Raw genomic sequence first — 17,499 nt, forward strand, 5'->3', positions numbered from 1 at the left:
CTCTGTCACCCAGGCTGGAATGCAGTGGCATGATCTTGGCTCACTGCAACCTCCGACTCTCTAAAGTGATTCTCCCGCCTCAGCCTCCTGACTAGCGGGGATTACAGGCATATGCCACCACATCCAGCTAACTTTTGTATTTTTAGTAGAGATGGGGTTTCACCATTTTGGGCAGGATGGTCTGGATCTGCTGACCTCACGGTCTGACCAACTCAGCCTCCCAAAGTGCTGGAATTATATGTGTGAGCCACCATGCCCGGCTTGTTTGGGGATTGTCAGTCGAGGTGGCTGGATCTTTAGGTTTGGAGATGGATTTGAGGTAGATGGTGGTGCTGGGGCAGCAGCAATTAGGCTCAGGAGAAACTGTGAGGTTGTGTTTGATTGGTAAGAACGAAGATGGACATGGAGGACACTAAGCAGGTGTTGTGAGCTGTGGTTGAAGTTGTGACTGCCACTGGGAATCCCTGGCTGGGCCTGGGAATGGATGGGAGCATCTGTCCTCCCCCACCCTGGTCCTCACCTCTTCCCTGACCTGCCCACGAGCACAGCAGACACCACACACCCAGCTCACACATCTTTATTGGCCTGGATGTGGGGTTGCCAAACAGGCTAACCTGTCCTGTGCCATCCCAGAGGTGGCCATCGTCACCCTCATTCCCAAGGGGAGGCCTGCTGCCTGCTGGAAGGAGTCAGATTTCAGGGGATGTCATAGATGTCTTGGAGGCCCCAGTCTGGCGGGAAAGAAATCCGCACCTGCGCCTCGAGTCCTCCTCCCTTGAACCTCTGAACTGGCGCTTAAAATGCTGCCCCGCCTGGAACAGGGAGGCCACATCCAACAGGGCATCCTCAATGTGCTGCCCCAGCCTGTGGGAGTCCTGGAAGAATAACCGTGTCAGAGTCAGGGGGAGCTGGGAGACGGGATCCTGGAGGCTGAGAAATAAGAGGGCTGGGGTCCTGGACTCCTGGGTCTGAGGCAGGAGGGAGCTGGGGCCTGGACTCCTGGGTCTGAGGGAGGAGAGGCTGGGGGTCTGGACTCCTGGATCTGAGGGAGGAGGTACTAGGCATTTGGACTCTTGGGTCTGAGAGAGGAGGGAGCTGGGGCCTGGACTCCTGGGACTGAGGAAGGAGGGGCTGGGGGCCTGGACTCCTGGGTCTGAGGAAGGAGGGGCTGGGGCCTGGACTCCTGGGTCTGAGGAAGGAGGGGCTGGGGGCCTGGACTCCTGTGTCTGAGGAAAGAGGGGCTGGGGGCCTGGACTCCTGGGTCTGAGGGAGGAGGTACTAGGGATTTGGACTCTTGGGTCTGAGGGAGGAGGGGCTGGGGGCCTGGACTCTTGGGTCTGTGGGAGGAGGGAGCTGGGGCCTGGACTCCTGGGTCTGAGGGAGGAGGGGCTGGGGGCCTGGACTCCTGGTTCCCGAGGAAAGAGGGAGTTGGTGGGTACACACGTTTGTCTCACCGTTTTTGTGCTTGACTTTTTGCTGGAGATGTGGAAGGTGATCATGTCATCCCCCATGAAGATATAAGAAACACCATAACCATGCTCATCAGCCTGGAGTCGGAGAGAGTGAAGGGAAGAAAACAGCTCCGCTGCCCTCCTCCCCCACTACGCAGGCGTGCCGGCCCCCAGCCCCCTCTTTCCTTAGCGTCTAGGGGCCGCGCCCCCAGCTCCACTCACAGGCCCGAATCCACCGCCCGAGGAAACATAGTCCGGGTAATTGTGGATGTCAAACAGGTGCATTTGCTGAACAGGGATCTGGCTGGTGGACAGCTGCCACTGCTCCGAATGGACCTGAGGACACAAGACCATCACATGTGCGGGACAGAAATCTGCAGGTCTGGTCCTTGGCTCTACTTCCCTGGCCCCTTCTCACCCCTAAATCCCGGCGACCTTCTCCCTGACCACGCCGTCCTCCTGGCCACGCCCCTCTGGCCACACCCCCCTCTTCCCACCAACCGTCCCTCTCCCCTCCACAGACCACGCCCCTCCTATGACCACGCCCCTTCTGCCTAGCCCCTGCTCTGACCCTCTCCCCTTCGCTCTGCTCCCTTAGCCTCTCTGCCTTCCGCCTTTCTTGCCCCTGCTCTCTCTGGCGTCTCTGCTGGTGCGTCCTTTTCCAACATCACCCTCCTTTTTTTTTTTTTTTGATACAGAGTCTTGCCCTGTCCAGGCTGGAGTGCTGTGGTGCGATCTGGGCTCTCTGCAATCTCCACCTCCTGGGTTCAAGGGATTCTCCTCTCTCAGCCTCCCAAGTAGCTGGGATTACAGGCGCCCACCACCTAATGTGGTGGCCCCTCTAATTTTTGTATGTTTAGTAGACACGGGGTTTCACCCTGTTGGCCAGGCTAGTCTCCAACTCCTGACATCCAGTGATCCGCCCACCTCGGCCTCTCAAAGTGCTGGGATTACAGGCGTGAACCACTGCGCCCGGCCTTGATGCGCCCTTTTCCAACAACACCCTCCTTTCCTGAAGCCTCTCCCTTCTTCCACGATCTCCCACCTCCCTCTCTAACCCTTTCCCTGTGCCCCAACCTGGGTCAGGAAGGGCGACTGCAGGTGGAGGAATCGGGACACGATGTAGAGCGCGAAGAGGTGGCGGTCCACTCCCTGCCCGCTCATGGCTGCCTTCAGCAGAGCCTGGTGCTTGTCCACTGCCACGCGAAACAGGGCGAGGCACTGTGGGTCCTGGGGTCCCCAGGTCATGGTCACAGGTCATGGAAAGACAGGAAGTCGACTTAGTGCTGGGCCCGCAGCATACCTGGCCTCAACCCAGCTTGCCACATCCCTGCAAGGTGGAAATATCAACCTCATTTTACAGATGGGGAACTGAGGCTTAGAGAGGGGAAATCATGTGTCCAGGTTCACACAGCCAGGGGAGCCAGGAGGGTTCCTAGGTGTGTCTGACCCCAGAGCCCAAACTCCTTCCACAGAACCACAGTACCTTGTAGGTGTGGGGTGAGGGCGCAGAGGTGCAGGGCAGGTGGGATCTGGGCAGAGAGGGTATGAGAAATGTCACAAAGGAAGGTCACAAGGTCACGTAGAGGTTAAATGGGCAGAGTTACGTTGCAAAAATGGAGTCCTGGCCAGGCGCTGTGGCTCACGCCAGCACTTTGGGAGGCCAAGGTGGGGTGCTGGGGGGGGGATCACCTGGGGTCAGGAGTTCGAGACCAGCCTGGCCAAAATGGTGAAATCCCATCTCTACAAAAAAACTAGCTGGGCATGGTGGCGTGTGCCTGTAATCGTAGCTACTCGGGAGGCTGAGGCAGGAGAACTGCTTGAACCTGAAAAGTGGAGGTTGCAGTAAGCTAAGATCACACCACTGCACTCCAGCCTGGGTGACAGAGCAAGATTCTGTGTCAAAAAAAAAAAAAAAAAGAAATGGGAGGCCGGGCTCGGTGGCTCAAGCCTGTAATCCCAGCACTTTGGGAGGCCGAGGCGGGCGGATCACGGGGTCAGATCGAGACCCTCCTGGCCAACATGGTGAAACCCCATCTCTACCAAAAATACAAAAAATTAGCCAGGCGTGGTGGCACATGCCCATAGTCCCGGCTACTCAGGAGGCTGAGGCAATAGAATTTCTTGAACCCGGGAGGCAGAGGGGTTGCAGTGAGCCGAGATCACGCCACTGCACTCCAGCCTGGGCAACAGAGAGAGACTTTGTCTCAAAAAAAAAAAAAAAAAAAAAAAAACGGCTGGGCGTGGTGGCTCACGCCTATAATCCCAGCACTTTGGGAGGCCGAGGCGGGTGGATCACAAGGTCAAGAGATCGAGACCATCCTGGTCAACATGGTGAAACCCCGTCTCTACTAAAAATACAAAAAATTAGCTGGGCATGGTGGCACGTGCCTGTAATCCCAGCTACTCAGGAGGCTGAGGCAGGAGAATTGCCTGAACCCAGGAGGCGGAGGTTGCGGTGAGCCGAGATCGCGCCATTGCACTCCAGCCTGGGCAACAAGAGTGACCCCCCCTCTCAAAAAAAAAAAAAAAAAAAAGAAAGAAAAGAAAAGAAATGGAGTTCCTTCTTGGGTGCTCTCCCAGTGTCCCGTGAGACCACCATGAAAGCAGATATCACACTAAGCTGGGCTGTCTCCCCCCATCAGTGAGCTCTTTGAAGTCAGTGGCCAGTTCTGATTCATCCCTTTCCCTCGTGCCCATCGTGGAGCCTGGCTTCCGTAGTTCCCATCAATGTTTGCAAGTGGACGAGTGAGAACACGGCAATGACTGAAGCCTCCAGCGAGGCCTATACCCACTGTCTTCTCTTTGTCCTCCATGGCTCTCACAAAGCTGCAGGCCTCCCTCGTGCAAGACCGCACCGTCTCTGTCCGGCCTTCCAGGAACAAGCGCGTCATGGCCGACTCATAAGTCAGGCAGAATTGACCCCTGTCCTGGGGGACGAGGAGGAGAGGAGGCTGTCAGCTGGGCTCAGGAAGTCGTATAGACTTGACCCATTTCTGTCCAGACCTCCAGCCTCCTCCAGCCAGCCCAAGAATGGTTGGGAGAGAGAATCCAAGATGGTAGACCCGCAATGGCAATGACCACAAGGAACTGTGGAGGGGCAGGTTGTGGGGCTCGGGTGGACAGAAATCCTGAGGGGGCTGTGCTTGGGGAACCCAACTGACCCGGAAGTGGGCCAGCTGCAAGGCGATCTGGATGAAGCTGTCTGAAGAGAGGTGGCAGCGTCTGATGAAGCTCTTGCCGAACAGGGAGAATGGAAAGACGTGGCAGTCAACATTTTCAGACAAGATCTTGGCTCCCCGCAGGGCTACAGAGATGGAGGAGTGGATCTGCAGGGGCAGGAGGGAAGAAGGATGGCTGGGGTTACAGATGGGGGCAGCGTGAAAGCCAGCAATGAGGCTGGAAGCGAAGGTGGACGTGGAGTTGGGGTTGGGGCAGAATGTGGAAATGGGGACAAAGAAGAGAAGAGAACAGAAGAATGAGATTAAAGATGGGGATCGGGCCAAGCGCCGTGGCTCACGCCTGTAATCCCAGCACTTTGGGAGGCCAAGGCGAGTCACCTGAGGTCAGGAGTTTGAGACCAGCCTGGCCAACATGGCGAAACCCCATCTCTACTAAAAATACAAAAAAAAAAAATTAGCTGGGCATGGTGGCACGTGCCTGTAATCCCAGCTACTCAGGAGGCTGAGGCAGGAGAATTGCCTGAACCCAGGAGGCGGAGGTTGCAGTGAGCCGAGATCGCGCCATTGCACTCCAGCCTGGGTAACATGAGTGAAACTCCATCTCAAAAAAAAAAAAAAAAGATGGGGATAGGAATAGCAGTGCAGACTGGAACAGGATTACAAGATTGTGGTTGGGCCACAGTTGAAGCTGGGGTTGGGGATGGGGATGGAGGTGGGAGTGAGTGGTTTGGGAATGGAACAGGGAAGGGGGTTGGGTATGGAAGTGAAGTTGGGCATGGGTTGTGGTTGGAGGTGGGTTGAGTACAGGACGGGGTTAGAGTTGGGTATGGGGTTGGGTACGGGGTTGGGGTTGGGTATGGGGTTGGGTACGGGGTTGGGGTTGGGTACGGGGTTGGGTTGGGGTTGGGTATGGGGTTGGGGTTGGGTATGGGGTTGGGGTTGGGGTTGGGTACGGGGTTGGGGTTGGGTACGGGGTTAGGGTTGGGTACGGGGTTAGGGTTGGGTACAGGGTTGGGGTTGGGTATGGGGTTAGGGTTGGGGTTGGGTATGGGGTTAGGGTTGGGGTTGGGTACGGGGTTAGGGTTGGGTATGGGGTTGGGGTTGGGTATGGGGTTAGGGTTGGGGTTGGGTACGGGGTTGGGGTTGGGTACAGGGTTAGCGTTGGGTACGGGGTTGGGGTTGGATATGGGGTTGGGGTTGGGTATGGGATTGCAGTTGGGTATGGGATGGAGTTAGCATGAATGTGGGATTCAGTTGAGGTGTAGTTGTGGTGTTGGGATGGGATTGGCCATGGAGATGAATTTAGAAGGAAAATGGAGTGGGGTTGGCGCTGGGGTTGGACAGTGGTGGTTTTGAGTCTGAAGAGGGTAGAGATGGGGCTGGAGTTGAGGATGGGATTGGTAGTGGGAGGAGGGTTGGAGTTTGGGCTACGGATGAGGTTAGGGTTGGGGTTAGAGGTTGTGGATGCATTTGGCCTGATTTCGAGGGTGGGGGAAGTGTGGGTATCAGTTGGGGGTGGGAATGAGTTTGGTGTCAACGCTAGGAATCTTGGAACTTGGAGGAAAGGCCAGAAACCCAGCCTCACCTGGTCTGGAAGGTCCCATTGCAGCCGCTGGGGCTGGGGTAGTGTGGGGTCCGGGTGTCCCTTGCAGTGGCCGTCTGCTGAGTAGCCCAGCTGAAAGCATTCTGTAGCCAGAGTGAACTGTGGGCAAACAGAGGCTGTCAGAGTCCCTTCCGCCCTGTGGACTGAGGCCATCTAACCCAGGACCTCTTGTCATATGTCTCTTTTTGGGGTGGGGGCAGTCGCTGAGAAACAGAAACCTCTGATGTTCACAGATGGGGCCTCAGTGAGGTTCATGTTCATGAAGAACCAATAGAGTATTACCAATACTCAACTGGTGTCTACTGTCCCTGTACTTCTTTTTTTTTTGACAGGATCTTGCTCTGTCATCCAGGCTGGTGTGCAGTGGTGAAATTATAACTCACTGCAGCCTCAAACTCCTGAGTTCGAGCCATCCTCCTCCCTCAGCCTCCTGAGTAGCTGGGACCACAGGCATGCACCACCATGCCTGGCTAGTTTTTGCTTTTTTTTGAAACAGAGTCTCAGGCTGGGCTGGTGGCTCATTCCTGTAATCCTAGCACTTTGGGAGGCCAAGATGGGAGGATCACTTGAGGTCAGGAGTTCAAAACTGGCCTGGCCAACATGGTGAAACCCCGTCTGTCAAAAATAAAATTAAAAAAAAAAATTAAGCTGGGTGTGGTGGCACACACCTGTAGTCCCAGCTACTCGGGAGGCTAAGGCAGGAGAATTGCTTGAACCCAAAAGGCGGAGATTGCAGTGAGCTGAGATCGAGCCATTGCACTACAGCCTGGGCAAGAGTGTGACTCTGTCTCAAAAAAAAAATTAATAATAATAATAAAAAGAAACAGAGTCTTGTTCTGGAGTCTTGGCTGGAGTGCAATGGTGTGGTCTCGGCTCACTGCAACCTCTGCTTCCAGGTTCAAGTGATTCTCCTTCCTCAGCGTCCGGAGTAGCTGGGATTACAGGTGCCTGCTACGACGCCCAGCTAATTTTTTTTTTTTTTTTTTTTGTATTTTTAGTGGAGACAGGGTTTCACCATGTCGGCCAGGCTGGTCTTAAACTCCTGACCTTGTGATCCGCCCACTTTGGCCTCCAAAAGCGTTAGGATTACAGGTGTGAGCCACTGTGCCCAGCCTGGAGTCATCTTCTTGCTCTGTAACTCCTTGATGTGTGACTCTGGGAAAATCACCTCCTTTCTCTGAGCCCCATTTACCAGCTCATCAAAGGGAAATCCTCATCCTAGACCCCTTTCTTTGCTGGGAGACCCTAGGCCAGCCTCTGCCTCTCCCTGAACCTCAGTTTTTTTTTTTTTTTTTTCTGACCCTAAGGCCCTGGAGAGGACAGTCTTCAGAGATAGGGCAGGGGTCCCCAGAACCAGGGAGTGCTGGCTGCCCTACCTCCCACATGTGTCCTGAGATGGGGCAGTCGGCCCAGGAGTGCTCCACGCTGAGCCCCAGCTTCCCATTGGAGAAGACGATTAGGGTGAAGGATTTGTCAAACCAGCTGTCGGGGAGAGTTCAGAGGGGTCACCGAGAGAGCAGGGCAGGGAAAACTCGGGGTGCTTTCTGAGGGACTTGAGGGAGTTTTCTAGATGGGGAGATGTGGGGTGCCATCAGGTGCTGGTGTGGGGATCTCCACACCACTGGGGGTCCCCAGTAGTGGCTCTGGAGGTCTCCAAGACATGTCTGGGATTTAGAGTTTGGAGATTTTTTTTTGTCTTTTTTTTTTTTTTGAGATGGAGTTTCACTCTTGTCACCCAGGCTGGAGTGCAGTGGCAACATCTCTGCTTACTGTAACCTCCGCCTCCCGAGTAGCTGAGGGTTCAAGTGATTCTCCTGCCTCAGCCTCCCAAGTAGCTGGGACCATAGGCACATACCACCATGCCCAGCTAATTTTTGCTTTTTTGAGGTGGAGTCTTGCTCTGTTGCCCAGGCTGGAGTGCGATGGCATGATCTCGGCTCACTGCAACCTCTACCTGCGGGGTTCAAGCGATTCTCCTGCCTCAGCCTCCTGAATAGCTGGAACTACAGGCACCCACCACCACACCTGGCTAGTTATATTTTTAGTAGAGACGAGGTTTCACCATACTGGCCAGGCTGGTCTTGAACTCCTGACCTTGTGATCTTCCCACCTTGGCCTCTCAAGGATTATAGGCATGAGCCACCTTGCCCAGCCTAATTTTGGTATTTTTAGTAGAGACAAGGTTTCACCATATTGGTCAGGTCAGTGTTGAACTCCTGACCTCAGGTGATCTGCCCTTCTCAGCCTCCCAATGTGTTGGGATTACAGGCGTGAGCCACCACGCCCGGTCTAGAGTTTGGAGATTTTTAGGGAACTTGCTGAGGAAGGTTCAAGGCTTTTGGGGGTGTTGGGAAGTCAGCGGGACTCCCTTGGGCCTAGGAATTCAGTGCCTGCCAGGCCTGAGAATCTCTAGGTCTGGAAGTCAGGGTCTAGGGCCATGGGTTGGGGTACCTGCATTAAGGCCTGAGGATTAAATGGTTCAAGTTCTGAGGCTGAGGTCTCCAAGTCTGGGGTCCCGGGGCCTAGGAGTCCTGGGTTTGGTGGTCCTCAGGTCTGGGGTCCCTGGATGTGGGATGCTGAGTGTGGGTTCTGAACCTGGGGTCCCAGATTGAGGGGTTCTCTGGGTCTGAGGGTCCAGCTCAGGGTTTTGGGAGTCTCAGATTTGGGGGTCACTGTGTCTGGGATACAGGTCATGCATCCCAGATCGAGGGGTTCCCCAAGTCAGAGGTCTCCAGGTTCCAAAGCATTGGGTCTGGGGTCCTCAGCTCTCTGCAGGTGTGGGCTCCCAGGTCAGGCTGCATTGGGGGTCCTAGGTCTCATACTGGATTCTGGGGTGCCACCTCTGGGGGCTCCATCCCACGACTGACTCACCGGTCATGGCCCCGGCCGGCCAGCAGGGCATGGGCATAGGCATCCAACGACGCCGCCGGGTCCTCCCTGGTGAGCCCCGCGGGCTCAGCGTCCAGTGACACAAAGAAAGCAGCCCCTTCCACCACCTCCAGGGCCTCTGCCGCCTGGGTCTTCAGGGACGTCCGCACCTGGGCCCACGTGTCCCTGGAGGGCCCGAGATGTGTCTGAGTCCACCCTACCCAGCCACCCAGCCCCACCCTTGCCCTTCCACAGCCGCAGGACACTGGCGACCCCTGAGAGCCCCTAAGCCCTGACCCCTGATCCCTGACCCCTACCTGGGAGCAGCGGTCAGAGCGGCCAGATGTTCCTCATAGGGGCAGGCCGGTGACGGATCATCCAGGATTCGCTGAAACTGCTGCTCCAGGGCCCTCGGGGAAAGCAGGCTGTTTCGGGAGTGGGTCCCCACGCGGAAGAATCGGCCTCGGTGGAAGACAGCCACATGTTGGCTGTCGTGGAGGTGGTGGATGTAGTCTAGGGTGGTGTTGGCAGAAGCGTAGGGGCAGGAAGGCCAGCCACAGAAGTACAATGACCTTTTTATTTTCTTGAGACAGGCTCTCGCTCTGTTGCCCAGGCTAGAGTACAGTGGTGCAATCTCGGCTCACTGCAACCTCCGCCTCCCGGGTTCAAGCGATTCTCCTTTCTCAGCCTCATGAGTAGCTGGGATTACAGGCACATGCCACCACACCTGTCTACTTTTTGTATTTTTAGTAGAGATGGAGTTTCAGCATGTTGGCCAAGCTGGTGTCAAACTCCTAACCTCATGATGGCCTGCCTCAGCCTCCCAAAGTGCTGGGATTACAGGCATGAGCCACCAAATAACAATCATTCATTACATACTTCTTAGGTGCTGTCAACTGTTCAAAGCACCCTAGTAATCGTCAGCACCCTAGAACGTTTATTTACTCATGTTTTGGAGACAGAGTCTCACTCTGTCATCCAGGCTGGAGTGCAGTGGCATGCTCTCGGCTCACTGCAGCCGAACCCTCCCGGGCTCAGGTGACCCTTCCACTTCAGGCTCCTGAGTAGCTGGACCCTCAGGCACATACCACCATGCCTGACTAATTCTTAAATTTTATTATAGACTGGATCTCATTACGCTGCCCTAGGCTGGTCTTGAACTCCTGGCCTAAACAATGCTCCTCCTTGCCCCCCGACCAAAGTGCTGGGATTACAGGTGTGAGTCACTGTGCCCACCCCTAGGTACCATTATTATTATCCTGCTTTAGTGAAAGCCGAGGCCCAGAGAGGGTAATAACATGCAGAGGGTCACACAGCAAGGAAGTGATGGACCCTAACTCAGGCAGGTGGACTCCAGAAAGCATGCTCTTAGCCACGATATTGTTCTCCCCCCATCAGTGGGGATGGGAGGAGTCTCACCTCTTTGGACACCTGGAATCCGCGTGGTGTTGAAGATCTTCTCGTACTGGGCAGAGCATAAGGGACGCATTCCCATCAGCAAAGTCTGCAGGAAACCGCGGGCTGTGAGCTGCTTTCCAGGACCCACGCCACAGGACCACAGCTCCACCCTAGCCCACTGGGCCCCTCTTACCGGGGGGATCTCCTGGCGGTTCAGGCGGTGACGGTACAGGAGGAGAGCATGGATGGCGTTTCCAGCGCGAGCTGCCTGCAGAGGTGTGGGCGTGACATACAGGAAGTCCTGGGGACCAGCAGAGGGGACGGCAAAACGCCCGTGATCAGGTTTGCCCCAATGGGGCCACTGACCCAAACACAGGTCCTGACCCCAAAACAGGACAGAATGATGAATCCCAGCCTGTGCGTCCAGATCCAGCTGACTGAGCATGAACGTCACATTCCACCCAGGTACCTCAACCCCAGACCCAGGGCCTAGGAATCTCACCCTGCTCCAGAAACGCTCCCCTTCTCACCATCATGTAATAGTTGCTGTTCACCATCAGTGGATTTCGGGAGCGCAGGTACACAAATTCCTCCCACCAGTCACTGACCTAAGCAGGGTAGGGAGACACAGTGAGGGGGCTAGGGCCTTGCTGGGGGAGGGACAGCGGGACAGGGAAGCCCCCGAATGTTCCTGTGTCAGGCAGGGAGGATAGAGCCAAAGAAGCCAGCTATATCACAGTCAGTAACTAGCAATCACCTAGAAATCCAGCCCTGGGGGTTCAGTTAGCTAAACCCTGTTACACTCCGGCAGTGGAATAACACAGGATATCACACAGCTGTTGGAGAGAACAAGGTACAACCAGGCGTGGTGGCTCACGCCTGTAATCACAGCACTTTGGGAGGCTGAGGTGGGCAGATCACCTGAGCTCAGGAGTTCAAGACCAGCCTGACCAACATGATGAAACCATGTCTCTACTAAAAATACAACAATTAGCCAGGCGTGGTGGTGTGTGCCTGTAATCCCAGCTACTTGGGAGGCTGAGGCAGGAGAATCACTTGAACCTGGGAGGCAGAGGTTGCAGTGAGCTGAGATTGCATCATTGCACTCCAGCCTGGGTGACAAGAGTGAAATTTCATACAAAAAAAAAAAAAAAAAAATAGGGATGGGCCAGGTGGCTCACACCTGTAATCCCAGCACTTTGGGAGGCTGAGGCAGGCGGATCACCTGAGGTCAGGAGTTCGAGACCAGCCTGGTCAACATGGTGAAACCCTGTTTCTACTAAAAGTACAAAAATTAGCTGGGTATGGTGGTGGGCACCTGTAATTCCAGCTACTTAGGAGGCTGAGGCAGGAGAATCGCTTGAACCTGGGAGGTGGAGGTTGCAGTGAGCTGAGATCGCACCACCTTACCCCCAACTGGGCAACAGGAATGAAACTCTGCCTCAAAAAAAGAAAGAAAGAAAGAAAGAAAGAAAAATAAACAGAACATAAATGCAAAATTTACAAAACAATTAATACGTGAAATAATGTATATGTATAAATACATGAAATTTTTTACCTTGCCAGTAGCATAAGAAAATTCAAACAATGAAAAACACAACTGAAAGAACTATGATAAGACTTCAGCTGGCCTTGTAGGGTTTTTTTCTTGTACATAAAATAATGATGTGTGTTATTACTGGCAGTTGGCCTGGAGGTACAGTAAAATATACAGGCCAGGCGCAGTGGCTCACGCTTGTTACCCCAGCATTTTGGGAGGCCGAGGTGGGAGGATAGCTTGATCCCAGCTATCCTTGAGACCAGCCTGGGCAACATAGCAAGACCCCACCTCTACAAAAAAGCTTAAAGATTAGCTGGGCTTGGTGGCACATGCCTATAGTCCCAGCTACTCGGGAGGCCGAGGTGGGAGGACAGCTTCAGCCTGGGAGGTCAAGGTTGCAGTGAGCCATGATGACGCCACTGCCCTCTAGCCTGGGTGACAGAGTGAGACCCCTTCCAAGAAAGAAGGAGGAAAGAAAGAAAGTAACAGAGAGAAAGAGAGAGGGAGAAAAGAGAGAGAGAGGGAGGGAGGGAGGGAGGGAGCGACGAGGGGGAGGGAGCGACGAGGGGAAGGGAGGTAGGAAAAGAGAAAAAGAAAGGAAAGGGAAGGAAGGAAGGGAAAAGGAAGGAAGGAAAGAAGGAAGCAAAAGAAAGGAAGAAAGGGAAGGAGGAATGGAGGGAATGAGGGAGCAAGGAAGGAAGAAAGGAAGGGAGGGAGGGGGGAGGGAGGGAAAGAAGGGAAGAAAGAAGTGCGTGTGTGTGTGTGTGTGTGTGTGTGTGTGTGTGTGTGTAAACAGAATCTTGTCCAAAAGCGTGCAGAAAAAAAAAAAATTTAACTAGAAAAGCAAAGCCCACATTCCCTTCTACTTCTCCAGACATTTCGTCCCCTTCCTCAGGTTGACCACCTGACCTTGCCATGTTGGTGCCCGCTGGGGCTCTTCCGCAGACCCTCTTCCTGCCCCTCTCATTCTCAACACAGTGTCTCACTGACCTACAATGGTAGGGCTCACGGTAGCTTCCTCTCCAGCCTTCCTCCCTCCAGTCTCTCCCCCACACCAGAGCTGACCCTGCCTCTTCCCGGCAACAAACCCTCCCATGCCTCCCTAGTATGCCCAGGATAGAGTCCAGGATCCTCAGTCTGGAGCTCAGGCCTCTCCCACCACTGTTCACTCTTCAACTCCTTTGTTCTTTTTGCTTTGTTTTGAGAGAGTCTCGCTCTGTTGTCCAGGCTGTAGTGGCATGACCTTGGCTCACTGCAACCTCCACCTCCCAGGTTTAAGCGATTCTCTGCCTCTTAAGCAGATAGGATTATGGCCGCATGGCAGCACACTCGGCTAATTTGTATATTTTTGGGTTTTTTTGCGCGTTGTGGGGCGCAGACCTCGCAAGTTCAGCAGGGCGAGCTCACGCCCTTGGCCTTTCAGGTGGGGCCTTGGTGGCGGTGGCGGGACTCACATAGTTGGACGCCCACCAGGACTTGAGCCGCAGGTACCACTGCAGCAACGACGCCTGCAGCCTCAGGAATTCCTGCGCCAGGACCGCGGTCCAGTCGAAGTCCTCGTCAGACAGGACGGGCCGGACCGACTCCAGGTACTGGAGAGGGGAAGAGCGCAGGTCACGCCCCGCCCACCCGCGCGCCCCGGTCACGCCCCGCCCACCCCGGTCACGCCCCGCCCACCCGCGCGCCCCGGTCACGCCCCGCCCACCCGCGCGCCCCAGTCACGCCCCGCCCACCCCGGTCACGCCCCGCCCACACCGCGCACCCCGCCCACCTTGCGCACAGTGTCCTGCACAGAGGGCACGGGCTGGCGCGGCAGGGAGCGCTGGTAACTGAAGAGCATCGGGTGGCGGCCGGAGAAGATGCGGACCAAGGCCTGGAGAAGAGGAGTCACGGGGTCATTAACCCCTCACCGGGGCCAGGGGGTTGAGGGGGGCGGGGTCGACAGTGGGACAGAAACCCAAAGAGAAGGACACAGAGACTGAGACGGAGCATCAGCGACCCCGAGAGAAAAGGGGACAGAGACCCACAGAGAAAGGGGGACAGAGAAGCGGGTCCCAGGAGAGCCGGAGCAGGGCTGTGCCCCTCCCATACCAGCCAGGTCTTGGTGGGAGAGGACATGGCTCCGTGGGGCTCAAGAAGCCAGCCGTGGTAGGACAGAAGCAGCCTCAGCGCCACGTGCAGCGTGAAGATCAGGGCTCCCCACAAACATGAGGCAAACAGCGCGGCTGCCAGGATCCCCCGGAGCCTGTGGTGCTGCCCACCCCTGCAGGGAGAGAAAGAGAGACTGGGCCTGGGTCTCCTGGCCTCAGAAGCTCCCCCCCTTCCAGCCCCCTCCAGCCCCTGCTCTGGTCTTTTGGCTGTCAGATGGAGAAGCCCATTTTTGTCATCTGTAAAGTAGGAGCTCTGTCACCCCCTCCAGGCCACTCCCATTGTGGCAGCACCAAGCTTCCAAAGTCACTTTCCATGGAAACTGGTAGGTGTAGGTGCTTAATAAATGACAGCCATTGTTTCTATTGAGGGGACACTTTCCTCCCAGCTATTACAATAGTTCTGAAACGGTGGCTCCTGGGAGCAGCGCCTGGGAGCTTGTTGGAAATGCGTATTCCTGGGCCCCTGTGAGACCTAACAAGCCAGAATCTCTCCAGGCGGGGTCCACCAGTCAGCATTTTAATATCCCATCCAGGTGAGTCCAATGCAAGTTCAAGTTTAGGAAAAGCTGGTCTAAAGCTACATGAAATCAACACGTTTGTTTGCAAAGTTTGCAGATGTCACCTGGAGAACTTGGGTCAAATCACTTTCCCTAGCCGGGCGCGGTGGCTCAAGCCTGTAATCCCAGCACTTTGGGAGGCCGAGGCGGGTGGATCATGAGGTCAAGAGATGGAGACCATCCTGATCAACACGGTGAAACCCCATCTCTACTAAAAATACAAAAATTAGCTGGGCATGGTGGCGTGTGCCTGTAATCCCAGCTTCTCAGGAGGCTGAGGCAGGAGAATTGCCTGAACCCAGGAGGCGGAGGTTGCGGTGAGCCGAGATCGTGCCATTGCACTCCAGCCTGGGTAACAAGAGCAAAACTCCGTCCCCCCCAAAAAAAAAAAATCACTTTCCCTCTGTACACTGGGTAAAATCTAGCCTTCCCGGAATTTTTTTTTTTTTTTTTTTAGATGGAGTCTTGCTCTGTCACCCAGGCTGCAGTGCAGTGGCGAGATCTCATCTCACTGCAACCTGTGCCTCCCAGATTCAAGTGATTCTCCTGCCTCAGCCTCCCAAGTAGCTGGGACTGCAGGGGCGTACCACTACACCCCCGATAATTTTTACATTTTTAGTAGAGATGGGGTTTCACCATGTTGTCCAGGCTGGTCTCAAACTCCTGACCTCAGGTGATCCACCCGCCCTGGCCTCCCAAAGTGCTGGGATTACAGGCGTGAGCCACCGTGCCCAGCCTTTTTTCTTTTTTGACACAGAGGTTGCCTAGGCTGAAGTGCAGTGGCTTGATCTCAGCTCACTGCAGCCTTGACCTCCCGGGCTCAAGTGATTCTCCCACCTCAGCCTCCTGGGTAGCTGGGACCACAGGTGAGAGAGCTACCGCACCCAGCTAACTTTTTGTATTTTTAGTAGAGATGAGATTTCACCACGTTGCTCAGGTTGGTCTCAAACTCCTGGGCTCAAGAGATCCTCCCACCTTGGCCTCCCAAAATGCTGGAATTATGGGCTTGAGCCACTGCACCCAGCAAAGCTCACAATTTTTTTTTGAGACAGTGTTGTGCTCTGCCTCCCAAGCTGAAGTGTAGGGGCGCCATCTGGGCTCCCTGCAACCCCTGCCTCCTGGGTTCAAGCAATTCTCCTGCCTCATCTCCGAGTAGCTGGGATTACAGACATGCACCATCATGCCCAGCTAATTTTTGTATTTTTAGTACAGTCAAGTTTCCACCATGTTGGCCAGGCTGGTCTCAAACTCCTGACCTCAAGTGATCCGCCCACCTTGGCCCCCCAAAGTGCTGGGATTACAGGCGTGAGCCACTGCATCTGGCCTCACCTCCTTTTTCTTCATGCTATACCTTTATTAATCTGACCCAAAATAAGTCTCAGAGGTTATTTTTCGTTAGCAGGTACCCAATGACAGAGAAACGTACTGGGTGGAGGGAGAATGATTAGGGGCTACTGGGCTGAAGTGGGGGGAACCTCACCAGTCGGGCAGCAACTCTTTGATCTTTTCCATCAGTCCCAAGGAAGGATCCAGCTGGAGGAACCAGGCAAGCTGGATGGCACTGAAGAGGAAAAGCCAGCTGAGGGGGCTGGCAGGGAACACACCGGTGAGAAAGTCATTCTGTGGGAGGAAAGGGCATCCATTCAATCACCTGCCCTCTCCTCTGAGCACCTGTTCTGTGCCATCCTCAGACACTGTTGAGCACCCAGTGTGCGCTGAGCCCTGAGCTAGAGGCTCAAGATCCAGTGGAGAACAGGGAGACCCAGGCCCTGCCCTCAGGGAGGTCAGTCTGGAATGAAGTAAGGTTATTTATTTATTTACTTATTTTGAGACAGAGTTTTGTTCTTGTTGCCCAAGCTGGAGTGCAGTGGCGTGATCTCAGCTCATAGCAACCTCCACCTCCCGGGTTCAAGCGATTCTTCTGCCTCAGCCTCCCGAGTAGCTGGGATTACAGGCATGTGCCACCACACCCAGCTAATTTTGTATTTTTAATAGAGACAGGGTTTCTCCATGTTGGTCAGGCTGGTCTCGAAGTCCTGACCTCAGGTGATCTGCGTGCCTCGGCCTCCCTAAGTGCTAGGATTACAGGTGTGAGCCCCTGCGCCTGGCCAGTAAGAATTAATTGCTGTAGGGGAGCTGTGAGCTGGCAAGTTACAGTTCGAAGGCATCAGAGAGGGCTACCTGGAGGAGGATATTCTCAGGCAGGACCTCAAAGGGGAGATTGTCAAAGGCAGAACAGGCTGGGCATGGTGGCTCCCTCCCGTAAACTCAGAACTTTGGGAGGTCAAGGAGGAGGACGCTTGAGTGCAGCAGTTCAAGAGCAGTGTGGGCTCATGCCGGTAATCCCAGCACTTTGGCAGGCCAAGGGGGCAGATCACTTGAGGCCAAGAGTTCAAGACCAGCCTGATCAACATGGTAAAAACCGTCTCTACTGAAAATACAAAAATTTGGCAGGGCACGTTGGCTCACACCTGTAATGCCAGCACTTTGGGAGGCTGAGGCAGGCGGATCATGAGGTCAAGAGATCAAGACCATCCTGGCCAACATGGTGAAACTCTGTCTCTACTAAAAATACAAAATTTAGCTGGGCATGGTGACATCCACCTGTAGTCCCAGCTACTCAGGAGGCTGAGGCAGGAGCATCACTTGAATGAGGGAGGTGGAGGTTGCAGTGAGCCAAGATCATGCCACTGCACTCCAGCTTGGCGACAGAGTGAGACTCCATCTCCAAAAAAAAAAAAAAAAAAAAA

General features: G+C 54.8%; 1 protein-coding gene across 7 annotated transcripts in view; it reads right to left on the reverse strand.

The window, feature by feature from the left end:
* Window positions 1-561: 561 nt before the first annotated feature.
* CPT1C (carnitine palmitoyltransferase 1C) overlaps window positions 562-17,499 on the reverse strand; it is a 20,721-nt gene continuing 3,783 nt past the window's right edge. For 2 of the 7 annotated variants that reach the window (XM_032264408.1, XM_032264407.1), the window contains 16 exons: window positions 16,230-16,369; window positions 14,134-14,305; window positions 13,814-13,915; window positions 13,497-13,634; window positions 11,033-11,110; window positions 10,524-10,803; window positions 9,422-9,617; window positions 9,108-9,290; window positions 7,613-7,718; window positions 6,219-6,335; window positions 4,616-4,783; window positions 4,247-4,381; window positions 2,529-2,681; window positions 1,674-1,787; window positions 1,455-1,547; window positions 562-875 (listed from right to left, as the gene is read on the reverse strand). In XM_032264408.1, the coding sequence (XP_032120299.1) occupies window positions 690-875; window positions 1,455-1,547; window positions 1,674-1,787; window positions 2,529-2,681; window positions 4,247-4,381; window positions 4,616-4,783; window positions 6,219-6,335; window positions 7,613-7,718; window positions 9,108-9,290; window positions 9,422-9,617; window positions 10,524-10,803; window positions 11,033-11,110; window positions 13,497-13,634; window positions 13,814-13,915; window positions 14,134-14,305; window positions 16,230-16,369 (2,361 nt within the window). In that variant the 3' untranslated portion in view covers window positions 562-689. The remainder of the gene's footprint in view (window positions 876-1,454; window positions 1,548-1,673; window positions 1,788-2,528; window positions 2,682-4,246; window positions 4,382-4,615; window positions 4,784-6,218; window positions 6,336-7,612; window positions 7,719-9,107; window positions 9,291-9,421; window positions 9,618-10,523; window positions 10,804-11,032; window positions 11,111-13,496; window positions 13,635-13,813; window positions 13,916-14,133; window positions 14,306-16,229; window positions 16,370-17,499) is intronic. The other 5 variants (XM_032264413.1, XM_032264411.1, XM_032264414.1 and 2 more) reach the window with 5 other exon arrangements.

Source organism: Sapajus apella, unplaced genomic scaffold (assembly GCF_009761245.1).
Source record: "Sapajus apella isolate SASKATOON/1434 unplaced genomic scaffold, GSC_monkey_1.0 scaffold144, whole genome shotgun sequence".
Classification (NCBI taxonomy): Eukaryota; Metazoa; Chordata; class Mammalia; order Primates; family Cebidae; genus Sapajus; species Sapajus apella.